Genomic DNA, 25,760 nt, shown 5'->3' on the forward strand with positions numbered 1-25,760 from the left:
TTCTAAAAATATATAAACATACAAATATATTAAATGAAAGAACAGACCCTCTGCTTTCCAACAAACAATAAACAAACAAACAAAATGTAAAAAAAAAAACGTTTAATCTGTTCTATATTTTTTTCTCTGCTTATAAACTCTTAAATATGGGTATTTTTCAAAAAAAAAAAAAAAAAATTAAGAACAGACCCTCTGCTTTCAAACAAAAAACATTTCAGTTTTTTATAAATTGGGTAAGTGGAAAATCGGTATTACAGATTAACATAAAAATTCATCAGGAACACGTTTTTTTCATGCAAATGTTTTCTTTTAATTGACGAGATAACTAGTCAATGGCAGGAAAAGAGTTAAAAATAATTAAAACTAAAAAACTGGACTGATGGAAAAAACTATGCACACACCCCTTAAAACCCAGTCACATTGGAACGTGGTTTTAGCCAGCACTTGACATTTTTGACATTTCGTGTTCCTATACTTTCCTGTTATTTTGTAGTATAAATAGTGTGTTCACACTCCAAAATATGGAGCAGATAGGTGAAGATATTCCAGTTTGCAGTGACACATTGTGTACATTTAAAGTAGGGGTGTGCAGCGGAGTCAGTATTTGTATCTGTATTTGTATCTGTATTTTGTTCTTCTTTAAATATATAAACATACAATATACCAAATGTAAGAACAGACCCTCTGCTTTCAATTAAAAAAAAAAAAAAAAACGTTTCATCCTACCTTCAGTGGTTCTTTTGTAATCAGCTCTTGAATATGAGTAGGTTTCTGCAAAAACACCACATTTTGAGCAAAAAGCAGAGATAATTCCATTTTTGTGACGGACTTTTCATAGAGATCCCATTCAGAGCGATCTTTAAAACAGACACGGACATGCAGCCGCTTGCCATAGGGCAATACTTCCGGGTTTAAAAAGTTGCGGTATTAGCGGTATTGCGGAAAGACGGAAAATCTCGTCATTGGCAGGGAAGCGTTTTCTCGTTTTCTCTTGATATCTCGTCAATGGCGGCGAAAGACTTAAGAGCGCATTGACTGTACATCACCTTTAAGCGTTTTTGTGTCTTTCAGCACAGTTACATATGTGACCCATTCTGTCTAAATGAGTGGGATGTTTACAGGAAAAATAAGTGGCCTACATTAATCCCTCATCTAGCGAATCAAATACTCTAGTAATTAAACATCTAAAATGATGATTATTTGTACGTTTTCTGAGAGTGAAATGATTAACCTATACTAAGATGCGTGTCATGTCTGACATCTTGGTTTCGGTTTAAAAACATGCAGGAATTTGAAAATAAAATGCAGGACTTGCGTGATGTTTTATGAGTTATTAAGCGAGATAAATTCGGGACTGATTTATGTTAAAAAGTTATTAAGATCGACAAGACTCGCGCTGACTGACAGATCCGAAACGCAACGCACACACGCAAGTACAAGCACTGACAGAATAGTTCAAAAACAACGGTTTTAATAATAATTTAACTTGCTGAGCTCATTATTATATATATCCATACAACGTTTGCGCAAACAGAACAAATTGTTAAAAAAACATTTCTCATTAATCTTCATCTAAATCAATAAATAATCAGATATTCGTTTAAAATGTCAAATAACAGTATGCTCTTTTTCTAAAAATCAGTTTTGACTTAGTTCAAAACAAGCTAAATGATTTTAAACAATAAGGTAATAGAAAGATTTAATTCAAATGTTTCAGTTGTTATTTACTTAATTAATTTTTATGTTAATTGCAATTCATGTCATAGTAATCTTCAGTTTAAATTTTGCTTTTAAAATGTTACATTTTCATATTTTATCTATTTACTTATTTTATATTCACCTAGATTGACAATGAAGCTTGCTTTAACTTTAAGTAATTAAAAGATCATCTGTGACCAAAATCTCATGGAGACACAGAGTTATTAACGAATATTTTATTATCAGAGTGCAGCATTTTCTCCAGGTTTTCTGGTCTTGTGTAATTAAATAAAATAAATAAAAAACTAAAAGGGTCATTTTTTACAGTTGGGTTAAAATATTAGCAGCGTTTTTAATTCCAAAACAGCTCCCGTTTCTAAATAAGGGACGCACAGAAAACATATTATTTGTGCTTTAAGGGGTTTATAATTTAGTGCTGTTCCAGTAAACACGTGATTATGTCTAGCCGAATATTTTTTCTGTTATTCGGATGAATTCGTTATTCGTTTTGAAGCCATTATCCATGCCTTCCGAATAACGTATTCGGCTTCAGGCACATCCCTAATTTAAAGAATAATTTCCTTTAATGTATCTTTAAAAGGGTCATATCAATTAATCGCAACTAAACGTTTACAGAATAAAAGTTTTTGTTTACATCATAAATGTGTGTGTATTGTGTATAACAATTATGTACATAAATGTATACATGCATGTTTGTGTATTTATAAGACATTTTACATAATTAATATGATATATAAACATAAATAATTTAAATGATACATGCGTGTTTGTGTGTGTATATTTATATATACATAATTATTAGACACAGTACACACATGATGTAAACAAAAACTTTTAATCTACAAACAATTAGTTGAGATTAATTGTTATACAGCCCTAGTCTAATATGTACCATTTAGGTAATATGCTTTTCTGGTACCAATATGTACCTCTAAGGTACTAATAAGAACTCTTTATGTGCAAAAGGTACCACCCTAGTGACAGCGATAAACCATTTTTTGTCAATTTTTTTACAATAGTGCATAAACTATCCTGTTGCTAACAAAGCAAATACGGCTCATTTTTATTTCAACCTGCTAAGGTTTTTATCACAGTTCACAGACTGTGACTTACCTTGAGACTGAGAACAGACTTTGGATTTTCTGGTTACTGGCTGCACCTGCTGCGGATTAGAAATCCAGACGGATTCATAAGGCAGAGCTGAGCTGTCGTGGGAACTTACACAGGGTCTGATATGCTCTTTGCCAGTGTCAGGGGGTAAAGGAGATACTGAGGGAAAAGGAGGAGGGAGGTCTGTCACCTGAGGAAGCATTGAGGTTTATTTTGCTGGATTATTTCACTGATCTTAACACAGCCCTTCCCAGATTCCTAGCATAGTCACGGATGTCATGGGCAGGCCGTGTGCACACTCCGTATGTGAACGAGAATGTAAGTTCACAGGGGGCTTAGAGCAACCGAAACGTTTAATGCCCCGTCATTTGGCATTGTGATGGTCATTAGTGAACTCTTTCATCTCTCATAACAGGAAGCTGTTTGGTTAAGCATCTTTGTTTGAACAGATGGAGATGCAATGGAGCGCAGATGAACCATTGTGAAGGTCACTGTTCGTCCTCCCAACCCTGACCTACAATTACTAACCTCCTGCACCTGTACTCCCCTGGATGCATTACATACAGTACACATAGACTATTTTATGGTCTTGCAATTATATATATATTTTTAAATGTATTGATTTAGAAGATGCTTTTATATAGAGCGACTTACAAATGAAAGAGCATTTAACATTTTACGTATTAATGAGCTAATGTTAACATAAAATGCATTAAAAGCCATGTTTACAAATGGGTCGTCTAGAAGGTTGTAGTGAGGAAATGTGAACTGAATGCTTTCAAATTGCTATCGCTGTACTTTGTTGTACCTTGTGCATTGGGATTGTTTGACATATCTTCAGATTATCTTTAAATAATATCAATATATTCTATCTGCAAGTTCATGATGCTACCAATTGTGTTTATTAAGAAGCACATTGCTTACTCCCCTTACTGTTTATCTCTGTTTCTATTACCTTTTTAAATTGCACAAATTGACATAGTGAAAGTTTTTTGTTCACATTTAGAAAATAATGTTAAAGTTTTGCACAAATCTGCAATGGAAACGCAGGTACTGCCTCGTGATGTCTAACTGTGCGTTCACACCAGAGGCGAAATGGACGCTTGAACATTTTGAGTTAAATCGCTTCATTCGCGCGAATCACGCTGCAGGATGTCTATCGCGTCTTTGCATTGACTTAACATGTAAATCACTTGTGCTTAGCACTTCATTCGCATCTGTTGTGAACGCATAATTGGTTTTGCACTAAAGTTTTTAACAAATCTGCAATGGAAACGCAGGTACCGCCTCGTGATGTCTAACTGTGCGTTCACACCAGATGCGAAATGGACGCTTGGACATTTTGAGTTAAATCGCTTCATTCGCGCAAATCGTGCCGCAGGATGTCTATTGCGTCTTTGTATTGACTAAACATGTAAATCAATTGCGTTTCACGATTCATTCCCATCTTGTGTGAACGCACCATTAGTTTTTGCACAAAAAGTTTTGCACAAATCTGCAATGAAAACGCAGGTACCGACTCGTGATGTCTTACTGTGTGTTCACACCAGATGCGAAATGGACGTTCAAACATTTTAAGTTAAATCGCTTCATTCGCGCGAATCGCGCTGCAGGATGTCTATCGCGTCTTTGCATTGACTTAACATGTAAATCACTAGTGCTTAGCACTTCATTCGCGTCTGTTGTGAACGCATAATTAGTTTTGCACAAAAAGTTTTGCACTAAAGTTTTTAACAAATCTGCAATGGAAACGCAGGTACTACTGACATGGGATCGTGCCGCAGGATGTCTATTGCGTCTTTGCATTGACTTAACATGTAAATCCCTGACGCTTATTGGGACACTTAGGTTTTTTGGAAAATATTCCCAGCTATCCTAGAGTTAAACATTTGATTTTTATCGTTTTGGAATCCATTCAGATGATCTCCAGGTCTGGCGTTACCACTTTTAGCATAGCTTAGCATAATCCATTGATTCTGATTAGACCACAAGCATCGCGATAAAAAATATTGATATTGAAAATATTGATTTTTTTCCTATTTAAAACTTGACTCTTCTGTAGTTACATTGTGTACTAAGACCGTCGGAAATTAAAAGTTGTGATTTTCTAGGCAGATATGGCTAGGAACTATACTCTCATTCTGGCGTATTAATCAAAGACTTTGCTGCTGTGACATGGCTGCAGCAGGCGCAATGATATTACGCAGCGCCTGAAAATAGTCCCCTTTTTAATAGCAGGGGAGTATTTTTGGGCATATTTTCATAAAAACTGTAGGGAAGCTGTAAAATGAGCATATTTTCAAAAAAACATGGAGTGTCCCTTTATCGCGTCATTCGTGTCTGGTGTGAACGCACCATTAGTGTTGTACAAAAAGTTTTGCACAAATCTGCAATGGAAACGATATGTGATGTCTAACTGTGCGTTATATATATATTTGTCACTTAACCCTTAAATGCCTATTTTGGGTCTTTAGAGAAAATATGTACAAATATGTAGTAATAATTGGAAACATGAATGCATTTAAGGGTTAAAACTAAGTTTAAGAATGGGTCACCCCTTTAATGGTGGTCACACCATCCACATTACCAGGTATCAGTATATTTGTTTAGGAAGATAAGATCCATAAAATATACGCATGAAACATTACATATTCCTTTAGATCATCATCTTTGCATTTTTTATTATTTGCTGCTGACACAAGGTCTGTTTTCTCACACGCAGGTTAAATGGCCTCCGCTCTGTTAATAGTGAAACTCTGGAGCCTATCAAACATCTCATCCAGCTGGACCTGAGAGATAACCAGTTGACCTCTTTAGACCTGAGCTCCACCTGTAATCTGGAGACCCTACACTGTCAGAGAAACCAGCTGGCATCTCTGACGCTCAGTGGCTTCACTCTCCGCACGCTCCACGCCAATAACAACCGTGAGCGAAAACACTGCTAACATCCAAAACCTCATTTAATAATTGGAAACAATTTTTTCGCAAGCCTGAATCCATGCCAGCAGCAAGACACTTCTCCCACATTTTGTGTGTTTATTGAATATTTTGGCAAATTTTATTAAGCTCCCCGCTAGCGAGATTCAGCTCTGTTTAATGCAGTTCAAATCAGTTTTACTGAATCAGTGCAGGGAATGTGAAACAAATCAGATTCTCTGTACACAGAAGAGTCAAGATATTATTTATTATTAATCTATAGGGCGGTTTCCCGGACAGGGATTAGTTTAGTCCTAGACTAAAATAAATGTAAGGGCTGTCCAAACTGAAAACAACTTGCACTGACATATCTTAAAATACATTGTTTTTCCTCAAAATGCTCACAATTAATGTTTTTATTAAGCATGTTCATCAAAACTAGTTATATATCCTAATTAAACTAAGGCCTAGTCCTGGTTTAAGATAATCTCTGTCCTTGAAACCACCCCTAAATGTATTGGTTGAAGAAAGTGAGTAAATGTCATCCCTGTGTATACAGTAAATTACAACTTTGGTCAATTGTGATCTTTTATAGGTTTGACCACAGTGAACATTTACCCAGTTCCTAACCAACTAACACACATGGACCTATCAAGGTAAATGAAATATAAACTTGTGTACCCCATTTTTTGCGTAATTCAACTCTAATTTCTTTAGCTCTTTTGCTAAGCAAAGCAGATTACAGTACATACAGATCATCATTACTATAGGGAGTTTTCAGTGTAAATATTGTGCATAGCAAACAAATAACAGCTAGTCATATTTGATGTTGATGCATTAACAATTACAATTGGCACTACATGCTAATTTCATATTAACTGAATTGGTAGTACACTTAAAGGATTAGTGCATTTTCTTAAAAGAAAAATCCAGATAATTTGCTCACCACCATGACCTCATGTCATCCAAAATGTTGATGTCTTTCTTTGTTCAGTCGAGAAGAAATTATGTTTTTTGAGGAAAACATTGCAGGATTTTTCTCATTTTAATGGACTTTAATAGAGCCCAACATTTAATACTTAACTCAACACTTAACAGTTTTTTTCAACGGAGTTTCAAATGACTATAAAAGATCCCAAACGAGGCATAAGGGTCTTATCTAGCAAAACGATTGTCATTTTTGACAAAAAAAAAAAATGCTCTTTTAAACCACAACTTTTCGTGTAGGTCCGGTCCAGCGTGACCTAACGTAAATGCGTAGTGACGTAGGGAGGTCACGTGTTACATATATAAAACGCACATTTGCGGACCATTGTAAACAACAAACTGACACAAAGACATTAATTAGTATCAGTTGACATACAACAAGGTAGGAACGGTCCTCTTTCAACACACGTGTAAACACTGGGGCGGAGTTTCGTGTTCGTTTTCTGTGACCTCTTGACATCATGACGTATTGCATGGGGTCACGCTGACGCATCACGACCGGATATACACGAGAAGTTGTGGTTTAAAAGTGCATATTTTTTATTTTTCTTGTCAAAAATGAAAATCTTTTCACTAGATAAGACCCTTATGCCTCGTTTGGGATCGTTTATAGTCTTTTGAACTCCGTTGAAAAAAAACTGTTAAGTGTTGAGTTAAGTATTAAATGTTGGGCTCTATTAAAGTCCATTAAAATGAGAAAAATCCTGCAATGTTTTCCTCAAAAAACATAATTTCTTCTCGACTGAACAAAGAAAGACATCAACATTTTGGATGACATGGTGGTGAGTAAATTATCTGGATTTTTCTTTCAAGAAAATTGAATATTCCTTTAACCTTAGCTTGCCTGAAAAAGGCTAAAAAACGGCTAAAAAGGACACAAATTGTACCTGCTGTGTTGGTTGTATCTTAAAACGGTTTACATCCTTCGAATCGCAAGAATTTCAGCTTTCCAAAGATATGTGACATGTTTAGCTTTTAGTTTTTGACTTGTTGTATTTGATGAAGTTTTCTGTCAAATAATGCAGTGTCCCACTCACGGTACACTGGAATTTTAAGGGGTTGGTTCATTCAAAAAATAAAAAAGTCATTAATGACTCTCGGTTTTCTTAACGTTCCTCATGTCGTTCCAAACCCGTAAGACCTCCGTTCGTTTTTGGAACAGTTTAAAATGTTTTATATTTAGTCCGAGAGCTTTCTGACCCTCCATTGAAAATATATGTACGGTATACTGTCCATGTCCAGAAAGGTAATAAAAATATCATCAAAGTAGTCCATGTGTCATCACTGGGTCAGTTAGAATGCATTGAAGCATCGAAAATACATTTTGGTCCAAAAATTTAAAAAAATTACGACTTCCGGGTATGTTGTGAATCTGCGTTCACCACACTGCAGCGATGCTGTTGACGTGTTATCTAGTGCGCCCGACTTTTGCAGCGTTTACAGTCTAAGGGGTTAGAACATTAGGATTAGGACATTCGCGACATGCACACTTATGCACCATTTAAAAAAATATAGCAATACCAAAATACAATTTAGAATAGCTTGAATACAGCGTGCGTCTCCCTCAGACTGTAAACAAAGCTCGGGCTTACGGGTTTGGAACGACATGAGGGTGAATCAATAATGACATCATTTTCGTTTTTGGATGAACTAACCCTGTAAGCATGAAAAATTGAATGTAACCTCATCAGACCATTTATAAGAGGCTCAACATGTACCTGTCATGTTATTTAGCCAGCACACACTCATACAGTACTCTCATGTAAGATATACTTAAGTTATTTTGATCTCTCTTGGCTCCTGCAGGAATGTTCTGGAATATCTACCAGATTGGGTGTGTGACAGCAGGAAGATTGAGGTGTTGGATGTCTCCCATAATCTGCTGTCTGAGCTCTCGGCCAGGTGTGAGAATTTGTCTGTGTGTGTGTTCAGACATCTCCCGTCGACGCTGAGAAAAGAAAGCGTACTCCCGCTTCATTCTTGAACCTTCGTGTCAGCATTTCGTGCTTATTTATTCAACAAATTGCCCGTTTGATTCAAACGATGTCGGTTAAAGCGGCTGTCTGGTCAGACGGCTCGATGTGAATGAAGACGCGTCAGCTTTCATCAGCACAAGCTTGATGAGACCATTCTTTCGTCTCAAAGCCAAGTGTTGTAAACGGCGAGCAGTTGTGGCAACATTTTCAGCTAATTCTCAATTAACATTCAGTCATTTGCAAATGAAAGGGCTAAAAGCTGTGCGCAAATGCGATAATATGCGGCTTGAAGTTTGTCCCACGGTCGGGAGTAAATGTTTGTTTAACGTAAAAATGCTGTGTTGGTATTTTTAATGAACAGTTCACACAAAAACAAGTATTCGGTCTTTATGTCGTTTAAAACCCATATACTGTTATTTCATTTGTGGGGAAAAAGGGTGAATTTTAAAAGACCTTCACACAGGTTTTTTATAAGATTTATAGTAACTGATGGCTGTAATACTCATAAAAGGAGAAAAAATGTTAAAAGGAACTTTAAAATAGTCCAAATATAGCCTTAGAAGCTGGTATGGCGTTTATATTAAAGCCTTTATTTACTGAAAATAATCCACTGTTCATTACGCTTCAATCAAATTCATAATTTAATATCATATCTATAAAAGGCATTCAAAATATGTGTTCAGAGTGTCACATGTGTTGCTCGTCATTTCAAAATATGTGTTCCGCACGCCGTGTAAACTCATGTGCATCATGTGTAATGTCAAAATACGAGCCTGCTGCATACGCGTTGAAATGGTCTATGATCAAAAAGACACTCACATTTACGAAAAATACTCGCAAGACACTAACTTAAAGGAATAGTCTACTCATTTTCAATATTAAACTATGTTATTACCTTAACTAAGAAGAGTTGATACATCCCTCTATCATCTGTGTGCGTGCACGTTAGCGCTGGAGCGCGCTGTGACACTTCGATAGCATTTAGCTTAGCCCGATTTTATTACGCCATAAAATATAGTTCCTTTTTTTAAATCCGCTTAGAAAAGCGCTACGTTTTATTTTGTACCACCAAACTTGCTCGTATAACTACTCGTCTTAAATAGGAAAAACGTTGATGTGTTTGGTCACTTCTAACTTTATCTCTGATTGGTACCATTGAATGAATGGGGCTAAGCTAAATGCTATCGAAGTGTCGCAGCGCGCCCCAGCGCTTACGTGCACGCACTAAGATGATAGAGGGATGTATCAACTCTTCTTAGTTAAGGTAATAACATAGTTTAATATTGAAAATGAGTAGACTATTCCTTTAACACTAAACTCTGATTACACTCTGATCCTTGAAAAAAGTCACCTGCTGCCACTGTATAAAAAATATGTACCAAAAATCAATGGTCAAAATTTCATTTTCATAATGACATGCATCATCTCTGTCGAATTGAAATAGATAATGCAACTAATATAACATCTTGGGTCTTGAGTCTGCGCAGTAGTGATTTCGGGACCAGTCCTACGCATTAGTGAGAGGAAGTAAAGCCCCCGCTTTACTAAATCAAGGCACCGGGGTGGTTAATCACACCACTGTTTTTATAGCATTAAATAACTATTTTATAACTATAACTTATTTTACAGTATAAACAAACACTTGGATTTACATTAGCGTGATAAAAACTACAGTAAATGACAGAAACCAGCTTCGATAAAAACATATTTGAAGTGTAATTAAATTGTTTAGTTGGTCTCAAGTCCCATTGAATAAAGTGGGGGAGGCGGGGTTTATGACCTATACTAGGACCAGTCACTGGGGGGATTGCGCGGCGATCTAGGCATTTTGGCTTCGCTTTACAGGGCTTGTGCAGCATGCTTGGTAAAAACTATACTCTGGGCTATACTCTATTTGCAGTAAAATATCCAAAAACCACTAGTGCGGTGTTATATATTTTGTCCAGCTGATTACTAACAATATCTATAATGTTTTCAACTACTTGTAAATTATGAGAAAATTGCTGCCCTAAACAGTGACACGGGGCAGTGCAGTCACCTGTAAATGACGTTAATATCTACGTTACCCTTTGTTACCGCATTTACTGACGTAAAAACCACATGACAACAGTGTCGTGGACAAATGCAGAAGTAATAGCGTCTGTCGGGCCACTCGCTTTTTTATGGTAAGTTTGTTCATCTGAACACTTAACATCTTGTTAACATCTATGACTAACAACTGCGTTTTGAACATTACATGAAACCTTACATAATGAAAAAAAAAACGATGTCATCAAACATAACATTTATAAAACTTGATAACTTTCAACCCATCATATGTGTAACATGATTTCTCGTTCTCGTCTGATTGATGGCCAATCGTTTGAGTTAAAGACAACAAATCCCATCAGTCCACGCTGCTTCAGAGCGTCATTAATCTACGTCATTGTTATTAATTTGATCTGGCGCCCTCTAGCAGCGCGGATTATACAAATTGCATCTTTAAGACTGCTAATATTAAAATGAAATTGCAAAGGTGAAAAAGAAACTGGAAATGCATTTTTAAAAGGATGTTTATTATTGCTCATGGAATAATAGTGACAACAATCTAATTAAAATGTAAAGTCAGTTTTTTATTTCTTGTCCTCTTTTATTTCATAGTTTTAAACTTACAGTACAGATTCTGTGTTAATCAGTGGGTGAGGCTTGCTTGCTCACATAACGGTTTTATAATGTTTTTCATTTTATAAAACTATTTATAAATGTGTATAAAAAGTATCAATTGGAAAAAAAATGATTAGAATAAAATTGCAGAAGGTGTGACGTAGCACAGTGCTCGGCTAAACAGATCTAGATTAATGACAGCAATGATCAGACTAGATTATAATCTTATTCTTTCACTCTCCATCTTCCTTTCAGACTTCTGAGCAGCCTAAGTCTTCGTAAACTTTTGGCCGGCAACAATAGGTTGGAAAGATTGTGTGACCTGCTTGACCACATCCCGCTAGAAATACTCGACCTGCAGCACAACAAGTTGAAAGAACTGCCGGAGAGCTTCTTCTATAAAGCCTTAAAGTAGGTCACTCACTCCTGTCCTCTTAATTCAGGTTCACACTACACTACACTACTGTAGCCAGATTTTTTCCCTCTCGAAAATGTAAAAGAATATCGGGTCCAGGACGTCGATCGATTCGATGCTGGGCACAGATTTTCATCTAAGTTTGAGGTTTATGGATCAGGTCTTACACTTTCCGAACTGCTCGTAAACAAAAAGGGGTCGCCTAGATAATTTTAAACATGCTTGATATTTAGGCTTTTAAATCGGGATGATTATGTCAGTACTTTCACAATAGCAATGAGAGACGGAGGTAAATGTCTGACCTTTTCAAATGCCGACCGTGAAACAAACTGCTGTATGGATCCGGTAGACAGCAGAGACTAAAAAAACAGCATGTGGAAACAACACAACTCTCCGTGAAAACACATCACACCTGTTGCCTCAAAAACAAGAGCTAAGGTGAAATCACCAATGGGCTTTATGCCCAGCTGCACTACTTCCTGAACTTCAGCCAGCTCCTTGTTTCCTGTCTTCCATTATTGGACAAACTGATTAATCCAGGTGTGCATGACCTCAGTAGTCACAACAACAAGAATCAGACACACCTGGATTAATCAGTTTGTCCAATAATGGAAGACAGGAAACAAGGAGCTGGCTGAAGTTCAGGAAGTAGTGCAGCTGGGCATAAAGCCTATTGAGTCCAACATCTGCATTTGGTGGCCATCTTACCACAGGGAGCTCGCTCACTCGTAGCATTGTGTTTGAATGGTTTTTAAAACGCAATGATAAGAGTGAGCGAGCTCCCCGTGGTAAGAGGGCCAGCAGGTGATGATGTTAGAGACTTTACTGTAAGACATCTAGCCGGCTGGGGCGTGTCCAGTCGCGTGACAAAATTGGGGAAAGTTAACCTTAAGCAAATGATGAGCGACTTTCTGGAGCACCTACCAGTGAGAGCGAAGCAGTGGAGTTCACGTCATCCTTCTCTCGTCAGTTACTGGAGTGGACATTACTCATTTGTTTATGACAACCAGATTAAGAAACACCCCCTAACGACCTTGTTGAAAGAGACGAGCGTCACACAGCGACAAAATTGCTTATAAAGTGAAATGTGCCTATGTAGAATGTAATGTAGAAAGCTGCTAGAATACTAGCTAGCAAATGTAAACATTAAAATAATTATAAATGTGTCACAATATCCATTTGTCTACATGTGCTTCCCCATGAGGTCACAGGCTCCCTCTGGCACGATAAAAATACATCTTATATTTATGTTGTTCTACACCTGTTTAAGTTTCTTTATTCACAATAAAGGATATATATAAAAAAGGATGGTAAGCACACAGTTTAAGGTACCCATTTGCTTCCATAGTATTTGTTTTTCCTACTATGGAAGTCAATAGGTTCCATCAACTGTGTAGTTGTTTTATTATTTCCACAACCACAGAGATTAAGCACAGTAGGTTCATATGTGCTATGGATGGGTTTTACAGGACTGGGATCCTTTCACACGAATCTGTATCTCAGGATATAAGCTCCAGTCAGAGACTGACATATGAGACAGAACAGTCCGGAGCTTTTCCATTTCCTGTGGCTTCATTTACCTGTCAGCCATTAACCATCTGTAATGCAGAAAGATGATTCGCCGTTCAGAGACTTTGGTTTTTCAAAGCCTTTTTGTTCACATAATAATGAAAGTATCACAAAAAATTATTATCTTTCTTATTAAAGACCGAGAAAGAGCCGATCATCCCTATACGCAGGCTACGCGAGCTGCGTAGGGCCCCGCACCACTAGGGGGCCCCCTTGTTCTTAACTTCATGTAGATGTGCAGAAACCAGCTGGCGAGTGAAGTCATTGTGCCGCGGGATCCATTCGAAATTATAGTCTAGTTGTCAGTCCATCTATGCAGCTCCGCATGCGTTTGATGCGCTTATCAACATGCGTCTTCATTCGGATATTAAAGGAAAGACAAGCACCAAGAAGGTGAAGTAAAAAGATTAAGAACACAAAATTCCTATTTGGTCTTGACTAACCATTCAATGAATTTATAACAAACACTGCAGTCCAAATCCCTAGATTCAGTTTTAGTCCAGTGTGTTTTGTTAGAAATGCTTGTACACATTAATAATCAAAATCTTTCATAGGTGTTAAAAAAAAATAAACACATTTATTCATGCAAGATGTCCTGTTAACATTTTAAAACAATGCACATTAGGTCTAATGTTTGCATATTTAAGAAAAAAGATTTATGTATTTTGGTGTGTTTATCTGTGGAATCATGCCTTAGTTTTTAAACATATTGGAAAATCTGATGAGTTATTTGTTATAGTTTATCTGACAGCTATTTTCGTTTTATTTTATTCATAATTTTGATTTTCAGTTTCAATGCTGTTTAAAATTGCAGCTTAAAAGGGCTGTAAACGATCCAAACCGAGGCATAAGGGTCTTATCTAGCAAAACAATTGTCATTTTCGACAAGAAGAATAAAAAAATATGCACTTTTAAACCACAACTTCTCGTCTTGCACTAGCCGTGTGACGTGCCAGCGCGACCTTACGCATTGCATTACGCAAACGCACACTTGCGGACCATTTTAAACAATAAACTGACACAAAGACTATAATTTATATCATTACACACACAACAACGGCGGAACGGTTCTTTTTCTCCACACTTGTAAACACTGGGGTGGTAGTTTCGCATACGTCATGCATGACCTACATATTACTTAAGGTCACGCTGATGCATCACTCGACTAGTGCAAGAGGAGAAGTTGTGGTTTAAAAAGACAATCGTTTCGCTATATAAGACCTTTTATGCCTCGGTTGGGATTGTTTAGAGCCCTTTAAAACTGCGTTAAAACTGCAATTTTAAACTGCATTAAAACTGTTGAGGTCTTTTAAAGTCTAGTAAATGGGGAATATATATATATATATATATATATATATATATATATATATATATATATATATATATATATATATATATATATATATATATATATATATATATATATATATATATATATATATATATATATATATTCCTTTAAAAATAATCAACTGTAGCTGCAATTTTATTGTGTATTTATTAGTGATGCCCGCCAAGAGAAAGTTTATTTATTATTACTGTTTACAGTATTACCCATTCTGAGGGCTTGGGATCTGAGCAAACCTGGTTAGTATTGAACTTTTGTATGTAACTGATCCTTCACTGGTTTTGCTACAGACATGTCTGATGCCTCAAATCATTCATATCATTGGCATTAGGTTATTTTTACCAAGCAATTAAATCTACAGTATTTACATATTGTGTTTCTGTAGCTCAGTTAGTCGAGCATTATGTTAGCAGGGCAAACGTCATGGATTTCATTTCCGTCTTACTGTACGTATCGATGTGAAGTGAATAGCCAGTTTATATTTGGATACGGTTACAATTAAACGCAATGCATTGATCGCTAAGTACACTCAAATGCAAATCGTTTTCTCTAAAAAAAAAGAGAGAAAAACCCGCTTCAAAAGACGTACTGTAATTTAACCCACCAGAGTCATATGGATTGCTTTTGCTAATGATGAATAGACTTCAAACTAGTGGCTGCTTGGAAATAATTTATAATTATTTAATATAATTAAATTATAATCTACTGTTACTGTAGATCTATGATGGCATTAAGCTGATTAAATAATAGAGTAACTTTAATTTTTTGGGTGAACTATTCCATAACTCTTTCTCTGCCAGTGTTTCCATCCAGCGGCAACATGTTTTATGATTTTCACAAAAGTTGAATGCCTTCCAGAAAATGTTCTTATTTAAAGATATAAACATACAATATAGCAAATGAAAGAACAGACCCTATGCTTTCAAAAAAAAATCACTTTTTATCATCTCTCAAATATGGGTAGGGTTTTTCAAAAATACAAAATTTTGAGCAAAACGCTGAGATTATTGCATTTTTGTGAAGGACTTTTGATAGAGATCAGATTCAGAGCAATGATCAAAACATACACTGAGTTTTTACTATTTGCCCTATGGGGTTGCTTCCGGGTTTTATAATTTGGCTAAGAGCGCCACATGGTGGATAATAATGGAAAATATCGATTGCCGGAAAAACTTGTCATTGGCAGGAAAGCGTTTTCTCCTAATTGACGAGTTAAGCCCCCTTTTGACGGCTTGGAAACATCTGCCCTAAAAACAACACACAACCGAATTGCATTTGAAAGCACTGTGAACAACTTTGCAACCACGCCATCAATATTATGGTGCCAAGTTCTGTATGGACAGGCACTATTCAAAATATAAAAAATATAAAATAGTTTTTTATTACAATTTTATGAAACAATTAATTTGTCTTTCTCTTTTCTTCTGTAATAGTTTAAAGTATCTGAATGTGTCTGCTAACGCACTGGAGACAATCCCAGCAAGCAGCCAATCAGAGGAGAGCCTCAGCACCCTGCAGGAGCTCTATCTCACTGGAAACAACTTAAATGAAAACTGCGCCGCCCTACTGGTTGGCCACCAGAACCTGCGTGTCTTACATATGGCTTATAACCAACTGCAGTCCTTCCCTGCTAGGTACCTACACTACACTGCCCTTTTGAAAACATGAACAAATAATCACTCACCTGACTCTAAAAATCACATGAGATGCCAAAAACAAAGAAAGGAGGTTTTGTGTAGTCCTTCAATATCTTATCATTCTATTGTTTGTAGTAAACTCGGTAAACTGGAGGTGCTGGAGGAATTGAATTTGAGTGGAAACAAGTTAAAAGCGATTCCCTCCACTGTGTCCAGTTGTAAGAGACTACACACCCTCATCGCCCACTCCAACCATATCAATGTATTTCCTGAGGTCCTCAACCTGCCTGAGATTAAGGTTAGTGTGTCACATGATGAAGACATGCGAACATAAATACTATAAGGCTCTTTGGGGTAAACCCTAAGGTTAACAAGTAGCAATACAGTTAACATTTTAAATTAACATTAGCTAACTACATCAGTTATCATAAACTATCAACAGAGCTGGGTAGATTACTTATGAATTGTAATCCGTTAATCTGACTACCTTTGGATTACATTTAGATTACTTTTGACATCTTATTTGATTTCATATATATAAAGATGGGGGAAATATATTCTGTTCTATTTCACCAACAAGAGCCTTAAAATAAAGCAATAAGCCCCAAGAAGCAGTGGGTTACCAGTGGATTTTATAACAGCTAAGGGGCGTTGCCTAAAACCCCCTTAGCTGTTATAAAATGCACTGTAACCCCACTGCTTCGCGGGGGTTATTGCTTTTATAAAACGGTTGCTTTGGATAAAAGTGTCAGCTAAATGAATAAATGTAAAATATAAATGTAAAACCCTTTCACACAGAGATACAAAAAATGTGTCCCATATTTTTCCGGGATCATTTGATTTTTGGTTCATTCACACTGCCAATGATTTTCCGTAATCTGTGCGTGCATTCACACACATACCGTAAAAATCCTGTAAAGACTTGTGTGTCCAATGAAACACATAATTTATCCAACATGTGTCCCAAGTTTTGTTTATATATTTATAATCCCACTATCTTCTACGTTCCTCTTTCCCTAGGTACAACTTACAACAATGTTCCCATACATTAACATACTGTAGCTTCAAAGACTACACCTGTTAATGACTCCTTCAACAAAACATTTAATGCACATTTTATTTGTACGTTGCTTTAAATGAAAGCGTATAAAAAATTAATTTTTAACATGTAGCTATGTAACATGATTTAGTTTGCGTCTCATAAAAAAAAACATTAACATGTATGCCTAATGCTTGATCTGTTGTTTGTAGCTGGTAGATGTGAGTTGTAATGAGCAGACCGAAATCCTGTTGCCAGACTCTTTGCCCTCCACACTACAAGAGCTGGACCTCACTGGTAACAGCAGTCTCATGCTAGAACACAGAACCCTTAACCTCTTCAGGTGAGACACCGCAAACAAACTCCTTCCTGTTGTCCTCCGACCTGTCTTCTCTCATAACCAGTTTGTATACATTCAGACCCAGGTGGTTAATTTTGTGTCTTTTTTATCTTCCACATGTCTGCCATCTTCTCTTTACATCCAGTCACATAAGTACATTAAAGCTAGACCAGAAACCAGCTGTGACGGCAGGAGATTCACAGGGGTCGTCCACCCTGTGGGATCATGGTTACGCTGAGATGTGCGGTCAAAGAAACAAGTGAGCATTGAATAGACAATACATTATCTACAAAGAAATTCACATTTTGAGGCATTCTTTAGACCCCGACTAAATATCATGAACGCTTGACATTTTTATTTAGATGTTGCAGCTACCCAGGGGCAAAAAACAAACAGAGGTTGTGTTTTTTAAATGCTGAATGTTTCCCATAGGCTTAAACGTCATGTTTGTACATGTTTAATGTGACCTCTGTGTGCCTGGCACCCCCTGTAAAGGGCATTACCTCCACACTTTCAAAAGCAGTCAGTCTCGAATATCTCTTCCTTTCTAGGTACTTATCGTTCGGAGAGACGGACACTTTTGTGCGTTTGTCAGAGAGAGTTTACGTATGCATCTATATCGGCGTATCCATTACTAATTAAATGTAGTCGTAATGTGATCTCAAACACATTGTGACATTTCGTTTTACTGGAAATCATCTTATTGTGGTCTAACAAAGCTTGTGTTTTTGCATTTTATGTGCTTTGTAGGTTATGCGTGTCCGTGCTGGCTGTGGATCGCTTTGGAGACAGTCCCGAGGCAGCTTATGGGATTTTCGATGGTGACCGTAATGAGGAAGTTTCCAGGCTACTGCAGTGCACCATGGGAGATGTTTTGGCAGAGGAGATACAGCACTCCGGTGTGGACACCGTATACATGTGCAACACTTTCCTAACCTCTCATAGGTGTGTTTTACACGTACCCAAAACCTGATTAAGCGTTCATTTATGAATGCAAATGCTGATGCTGGTACGGTTATTATTTTATTTAACAAACATTAGACAATTTAGAGAAGCTTATGATGTTTAGGGAGATAAATAGGAGCCAGCCGAACACAAATAAAAAAACTTAGATTTATTTAAATGTATTTATATATCACTTTTTTTTACAAAGTCCCTGTAAACAGGAAGTTGTGATCGTATTACTTCCATATTGTAACATATTTACGGGAGAAACAGAACATCAAACAAGGAAGACAGAGGACGTGACCTGTTTTCTATTGTGAATTGATTGGATCTAGAAAAGTAGGCATTTCATTTAGAAATGTAACCCTGAACCAAAAAATAAGGGTTTTCTAAAATTAAGTGTATTATCTAGTTAACTCTTTCCCCGCCAGCATTTTTTCAAAAGAAAGTTGCCAGCCAGCGCCAGCATTTTTCATGATTTTCACAAAAGTTTAATGCCTTCCAGAAAATGTTCTTCTTTAAATATATAAACAAACAATATATCAGATGAAAGAACAGACCCTCTGCTTTCAAAAAAAAAACAAAAAAACGTTTCATCCTACCTTCATTAGTTCTCTTGTAATCACCTCTCAAACATGGGTAGGTTTCTTCAAAAACACCCAATTTTGAGCAAAAAGCTGAGATAATTCCATTTTTGCGAAGGATTTTTGATAGAGCAATCTTTAAAACATACATGGAGTTCTTTCTCTTTCACGAGAGGCGCTACTTCCGGGTTGTATAAGTTGCGGAAGTGCGCCACCTGGTGGATGATAGCGGTATTGCGGAAAGACGGAAAATCTCGTCATTGGCGGGGAAGCGTTTTCTCTTAATTGACGAGATATCTCGTCAATGGCGGTGAAAGAGTTAATAAGCTTTCCATTGATGTATAGTTTGTTACCATACGACAATATTTTGCCAAAATACAACAATCTTTAATCTGAGGGTGCCAAAAAATCATATTAAGAAATTTGCCTTTGAAGTTGTCCAAAAGGAGTTTTTAGCAACCTATAAGACTAACGGTACATTCACACGGGGCGTAAGCGTTAACGCTTAACAGAAGGCTTGTCTGAAGCGTGGCCAACAGCCAATCACTGTGGCCGCAACACAAGCTCCGGTCTTCCATAAACGTAATTGGCTGGCTCTTCTTAGGTTATTTGCATAAGGCGATATGATTGGCTGATGCACGCGTTGCCGCTTGAAAAGTTGAGAAATGTTCAACTTCTGCCGCGAGCAACAGCACTGACGCGGCGCCGACGGATCCACAATTCAGTTCGCCAACGCTTGACGTCACCCATTAAAAGTGAATGGGAAGCGTCAACGCTTACGCCCCGTGTGAATGCGCTGTAATGAACAGCTTTGTTTAAGCACTCTCTACTGGCTTACTGCTGTAATGACATTAAGAAGATGAAAATGAAAGCCAATATTTTAAGCTTTAAAGTCAACATAAAATGATAGTAGCAATTTTCTTATATTCCCCGTGGTGACGTATATCCGAGTGAAACGGCTTCTGAAATGATAAATTGTTTGAAGATTGGATTGTTTGAAGTTGGGTCATGTTGCTATTTGCTAATCGCTGCAATCTTTTTCTGGACCCCACCCACCTGCCATACTATATGACTGGATGTAAAGATAGATCGTTTCGAGGAGATTTGCGTTTTTTGATAAAGGATTATGAAAAAAATAAAGCTCCCAGATAAATAATTTGTAAAAAATACCACAATATTGCAAATGACTTTTTTTAAATTTCAATTTCATTGCTACTTTAAATTTGAGTGGGTATTTCCCAAAGAGCAGATAGCAGGAGTAAAGTGCGAATGTAAGTTTCTGGCCAATTTTGTTCACGATTTTGCTACATCCACTCACAAAATGTTTTGCTATATTTACGATAGGAAATTCACTAAATAGCTTCATGGAACATGATCTTTATATAATATCCTTATGAGTTTTGGCCATACAATGTATTGTTGGCTAAGGCTACAAAATATACCAGTGCGACTTACGACCAGGTCCAGGGTCACAAATAGCAGCTAGCATTTTCATTCTGTAGCGTATGAACAAGAAGTTTACATTAGCCCATGTGCCCAGATTGCTAAATGATAAATAAACATGTTTCTTATCGCTGCTGTTTATTTCTGCAGGAAACTCGGCATGGCCGGTCAGAAACTAGGTGCCTCTGCTTTGCTCTGCTACATCCATCATGAGTCGTCTGAACCTGGGAGTTACTTTGGTCTCACTGTGGCCAATGTGGGTACCTGTCAAGCTGTGCTGTGTCGAGACGGGCGACCTCTCGCCCTCTCAAAGGTGTTCAGCCTAGAACAGAGTGCTGAGGAGATGGAGCGCGTCAAACTGGCTAAAGCGATCATCACAGAGGCAAGTCTCAGCTAAGTCGAGGAAAATTCAGCATGTGCTGGTTGGCTGTGTTTTGAAACATTGTAGCTGGTTTGTAGTCTAAACTGGGCATTAATTGGTCCAAGCTGGATGATACCAAGGACTCCCAAATATGATGAACCTTCTGTGATGTTAGCCCCCTTCCTAAAACATATATTCAACTAAATATTTTATGGCCCCAGTTTAAAAACCAGCTATTGTGTTCTGGCTTTTCCAGATTTGGATTTTCAAATTCTCCTGACCTTTTTGTGTTTCTCATTTGTGTAGGACAACAAGGTGAGCGGTGTGACATGCTGCTCACGGTTACTTGGCTGTTCCTACCTGTTTCCTTGTGTGCTTCCCAAACCCTGGGTGCACACAGAGCCTCTGTGCTCCCAAGACGAGTTCCTGATCCTAGGAAACAAAGCTCTCTTCCAGAAGGTTTCCTACCAGGAGGCGGTGAGCACAGTGTTAGCGGTCAGGGACCCCCGCGCTGCTGCCAAAAAGCTCTGCACACTAGCGCAGAGCTATGGGTGCCGGGACAATGTAGGAGCAGTGGTGGTGGCATTGCACATCGGAGAAGACAGCTGTACATGTGATCCTCCCCTCTTGACCGCAGAAGCTCGTGGGCCGCCTGCCCAGGCACCTTTACCGATCACAGTATCTCCCGGAGACCCAGCCACCCCATCGTCTAGCAGCGGGATTGCGTCCGAGTTCAACAGCGAGATGTCCGCCTCGGAAGTGGGCAGCGAGGCTGGATCCACGGCCTCGGATGAGCACCCTTCTTCAGGGCCAACTGTTCGTCCAGAGCGTCGCTGCAGTTTGCACCCTGCCGCTCCGTTGTGTAACGCAGGGCCGATAGGCTTGGGGCCGGGGGCTCACCCGGCTCTGTTTCAGCGGCAACCTTCCAGCGCCACCTTCTCCAGCAATCAGTCCGACAACGGACTGGACAGCGATGACGAAGCTCCTTTGGAGGGCGTTATCTCAAACGGGAGTAAGTTGGAGGTAGAGGTAGACATTCACTGCTGCGCTTTTCAGCTCCGTTCCGGACCACCCGAAAGCCCCAAGGACCTGGATGGCCGTCGTGACTCGCGGGGCTCGGACTATCCCAAGAGCAAAATGCGGCGACAAAACAGCGTTGTAGTTTCCGCCACCAATGGATGCCTGCTGGCCGTATGCGGGAGAGAGATCTCGGATCTAAAGAAGTCTCCGTCCACCTCTAGCCTCTTCGGAAAGAAGCTCTCCAATGGCTCAGTAGTGGCTCTGGAGGATAGTCACAACATCATCGAAGTAGCACTTGAGGCTCCCAAAAAGAAATCGGGTTATTTTGCCGCGCCAGCCCAGCAAGACCCGGAAGACCAGTTGATTATACCGCCCAGTCTGGAACAGGATGTTCGAGAGCAGCTGAGAGGCCAGAGCCCTGTGGTTCCTGGGCCACTACATCCTTCGACACCCCCGAACTGGGACCAACCTCACCCGGGTGTTCACCCCACCACCGTCCTGCAACAGGATGTCTACGACACAGCTCTGTAGCGGGTGCAAAAGGACCGCACCATCTCTGCATCATAGGGCCACATCCAAAGGCAAGCACGCACTTCCTGTCACGGAGATATTCCAGTTCTTCTTTAGCACCATCATTATGTGTGGGTCCCTGCATGTGCATTTTCGGGCTGATCGGTGGTGGCGTACCTCACATCCACACATAGGCCACGCATTCAGGACCGATAAAATCAGGAAGATTGAGGTCTTGAAATAAATGAGCATGGAGCTGAAGGACCCCATTTTCGACATTTGCCCTTTATATCAAAGGTCACGGGCTTCGGTAGGCTTCAGTGATCACATTTGCCTTCTGGCGGTAAGACACTATCAGACCAAAAGATGAGAAAAGTGCCTCTTGAAGATGCTTGGGTTTCTGAGAGCCTTCATTGTTCTCCTACCTGGAGAGAAACTCAACCTAGTGAAGAGGAAAATAATGGAGATCATTGTGAGAAACTTTTAAAACATCCAGTGCACAGACCTCACAAAACCTTAACTTGAGCTGTCTCGGGTCGTACTTGAAGTTTTGAGTGTGCCATGACTATACAGTATGACCGTACCCAGGTTCCAACTGGGCATCACGTCGTGAATATATCATTGGGTCTTTGCAGTAATGCAGGTTTACTGTCGGTGAGTGAGGTTCGGGTTATTTTCTCATCATCTCATTATCAAGGAAAAAGTGGAACGGTAACTATGTGTATGAAATATTCTGGCATACATTTTTTTTCTGTATGAAGATGTACAGGGGGTATGGTATAATGTACTGTGTTGTGTGTGTGTGGATGGGTGTGCTTTTTTGCCTTGCACAATACATGTAAGAAAACAGGCTAAAGTTTTGGTTTAAAGAGAGATTTTGAAAAGAAAAAGATGATTCATTATCAGGTCACTTGAGTTACAATCATAGCATACAGGACATGTGTGCAGTAAAATGCTGAGCTCATGGTTTGAGAGGACACCTAGTGGTGTTTATTAGAAACAGCAGTCATTGTGTACTGTATTAGGTTTTATTACATTTCACCTTTTCTTTCAAATTGGGAAATTGAGGTCAGGCTTGTTGCAATTTTTATTGATGGCACCTAAAGCCCACTTCTTCTATTTTGCCAATATATACGTATTTCATGTTGCATACGTATTTAGGTGTCAAGGCCAGATTTAGCTCTAATGCGGATGTTGTATTTCACATTTAAAAATCTCAAAACAAAAGAAACATTTTGCATTGACATGACATTCAGCTCTTAAATGTCCAAACTTTCAAATGAGATAAAAATATATATTTTACTCTTTTTGAATTAATGTCACAGTCATATTGTGCATGCTATTTGTGCCAAACCTGCAAATAGATGTTTGCTATATAAAGTAAAGGACCACTTTTTGACCAATCTGAATCCCAATGTTAAATGTCTTTTAATCTTGGAAGACTCATGAACGATGAGTTTACTGCCATCTCTGTGCATTTTAAGGCTTCAAAGAGCTGCTTGTCCGTTATATTAGACCAGAAGCTGTTGTTCTTGTGCCAAAAGACATGTAGTTGTATTTGAAGGAAAGTAGTGTTTTTTTGGATGACCTTTGGGAACTGAATCAAGTGGTCGATTTAATTTCTGTAATCGCCTTAAACTTGGGCTGCATCCAGCTTCGAATCGCTTGTTGCAGGTAGCCCTCGCTCTTTTCTTAAATGAAGCCATCTTACTTTCTAAGCTTCGTAGATTTAATGAAAAAGCACATCTTTTTATTTTATTTTGGTATCTGAATGCACAATACTTAGTCGTTGCTAATTCACTTTTGACAAAAATGTGAAGAATATTTCGTGGGAATTCCCACGAATGCTTAATAGCTCTAGTGCACAAGGAATCTACAAAAGTATTAATTTAAAAGTTTTTACACTGTTAATTCAATTTAAAAGGTGTAAGCACTTTGTTAAAAAGCTCAAAAATCTATCTATCTATTTATCTATATATAAATATAAATATACAGATATGATTAAGATAAACAGCTGAGCTTTTTAAAAAAAAAAACTATTTAAAGTCATCAAACGTAGGCTGCACCTTCTTTAGTCTAGAAAGCCAATTATTTTTTGGACATTTTCATTAGATTTCTTCTCATATTTGAGAGATAAATATTTATTTAGCATTTTTGTGCAATTGACAGGAAAGATTATTGAAACACAATGTACTGATTTATATTGTGCTAGCAAACAGAGTTCTGCAAATATTTAACTGTTTGATTTATTTGATGTCGAGTCGGGCATCGTCACACTGCACTTTCAATTATAAAACCATTTCATCTAATAGAAACAAAAATTTGCTACTAAAATGACCTTTCTTAAAGGGACACAACACTTTTTTTTTAAATGCTTCATTTCCAGCTCCCCTAGAGTTAAACATTTGATATTTACTGTTTTGGAATCCATTCAGCTGATCTCCGGGTCTGGTGCTAGCACTTTTAGCATAGCTTAGCATAATCTATGAATCTGATTAGACCATTAGCATTGTGCTCAAACATAACCATAGAGTTTTGATATTCTTCCTACTTAAACCTCGACTCTTCTGTAGTTACATTGTGTACTAAGACTGACGGAAAATTCAAAGTTATTAGGCGTGATGCTAATGGTCTAATCAGATTCAATGGATTTATGCTAAGCTATGCTAAAAGTGCTAGCGCCAGACCCGGAGATCAGCTGAATGGATTCCAAAACTGTAAAAATCAAATGTTTAACTCTAGGGCAGGGGTGTCAAACTCAATTTCAGCTTGAGGGGGCGGGCCGGATTTGGCCCGCGGGCCTTGAGTTTGGCACCCCTGCTCTAGGGAGCTGGAAAAATTAGCAAAAAAGTGCAGTGTTCCTTTTAAAATGATTTTAGTCTAGGACTAGTCTAATCCTGAGAAACCAACCCATAATGTTTGTTTGAGCATCATTGCAATGATAAAAATAAGTTTGAGGAAGGAAAATGTTCAGAGAACTAAACCTAAAATTGAATTTTTATTAGGTTTCAGATCTTGTCATAATTTGTCTTTTACAAACTCTTGAGAAATGGTTTGTCCCAAGCACCCATGCAATATTCTCATCTTTTTCCAGTACTCATCAGTCTGCATTTTATTTGACTATTTAACACCGAAAGCATTTATCAGAAAGTCGGTCTGTACATTTGTTCAGTGTGTGAGAGAGTTGTTATTGATGCA

The 25,760-nt window shown here is 38.1% G+C and overlaps 1 protein-coding gene across 1 annotated transcript in view; it reads left to right on the forward strand.

Annotated features, from left to right (window-relative positions):
* Positions 1-24,890, forward strand: part of phlpp2 (PH domain and leucine rich repeat protein phosphatase 2) — a 69,191-nt gene extending 44,301 nt beyond the window's left edge. The window contains exons 9-19 of the mRNA XM_065288883.1: positions 5,552-5,754; positions 6,341-6,401; positions 8,539-8,634; positions 11,607-11,762; positions 16,117-16,317; positions 16,456-16,618; positions 17,572-17,702; positions 17,845-17,958; positions 18,450-18,644; positions 20,822-21,053; positions 21,339-24,890. Coding sequence (XP_065144955.1) covers positions 5,552-5,754; positions 6,341-6,401; positions 8,539-8,634; positions 11,607-11,762; positions 16,117-16,317; positions 16,456-16,618; positions 17,572-17,702; positions 17,845-17,958; positions 18,450-18,644; positions 20,822-21,053; positions 21,339-22,583 — 2,797 coding nt within the window. The 3' untranslated portion in view covers positions 22,584-24,890. The remainder of the gene's footprint in view (positions 1-5,551; positions 5,755-6,340; positions 6,402-8,538; positions 8,635-11,606; positions 11,763-16,116; positions 16,318-16,455; positions 16,619-17,571; positions 17,703-17,844; positions 17,959-18,449; positions 18,645-20,821; positions 21,054-21,338) is intronic.
* Positions 24,891-25,760: the final 870 nt, after the last annotated feature.

This window comes from Paramisgurnus dabryanus, chromosome 2 (assembly GCF_030506205.2).
Source record: "Paramisgurnus dabryanus chromosome 2, PD_genome_1.1, whole genome shotgun sequence".
Classification (NCBI taxonomy): domain Eukaryota; kingdom Metazoa; phylum Chordata; class Actinopteri; order Cypriniformes; family Cobitidae; genus Paramisgurnus; species Paramisgurnus dabryanus.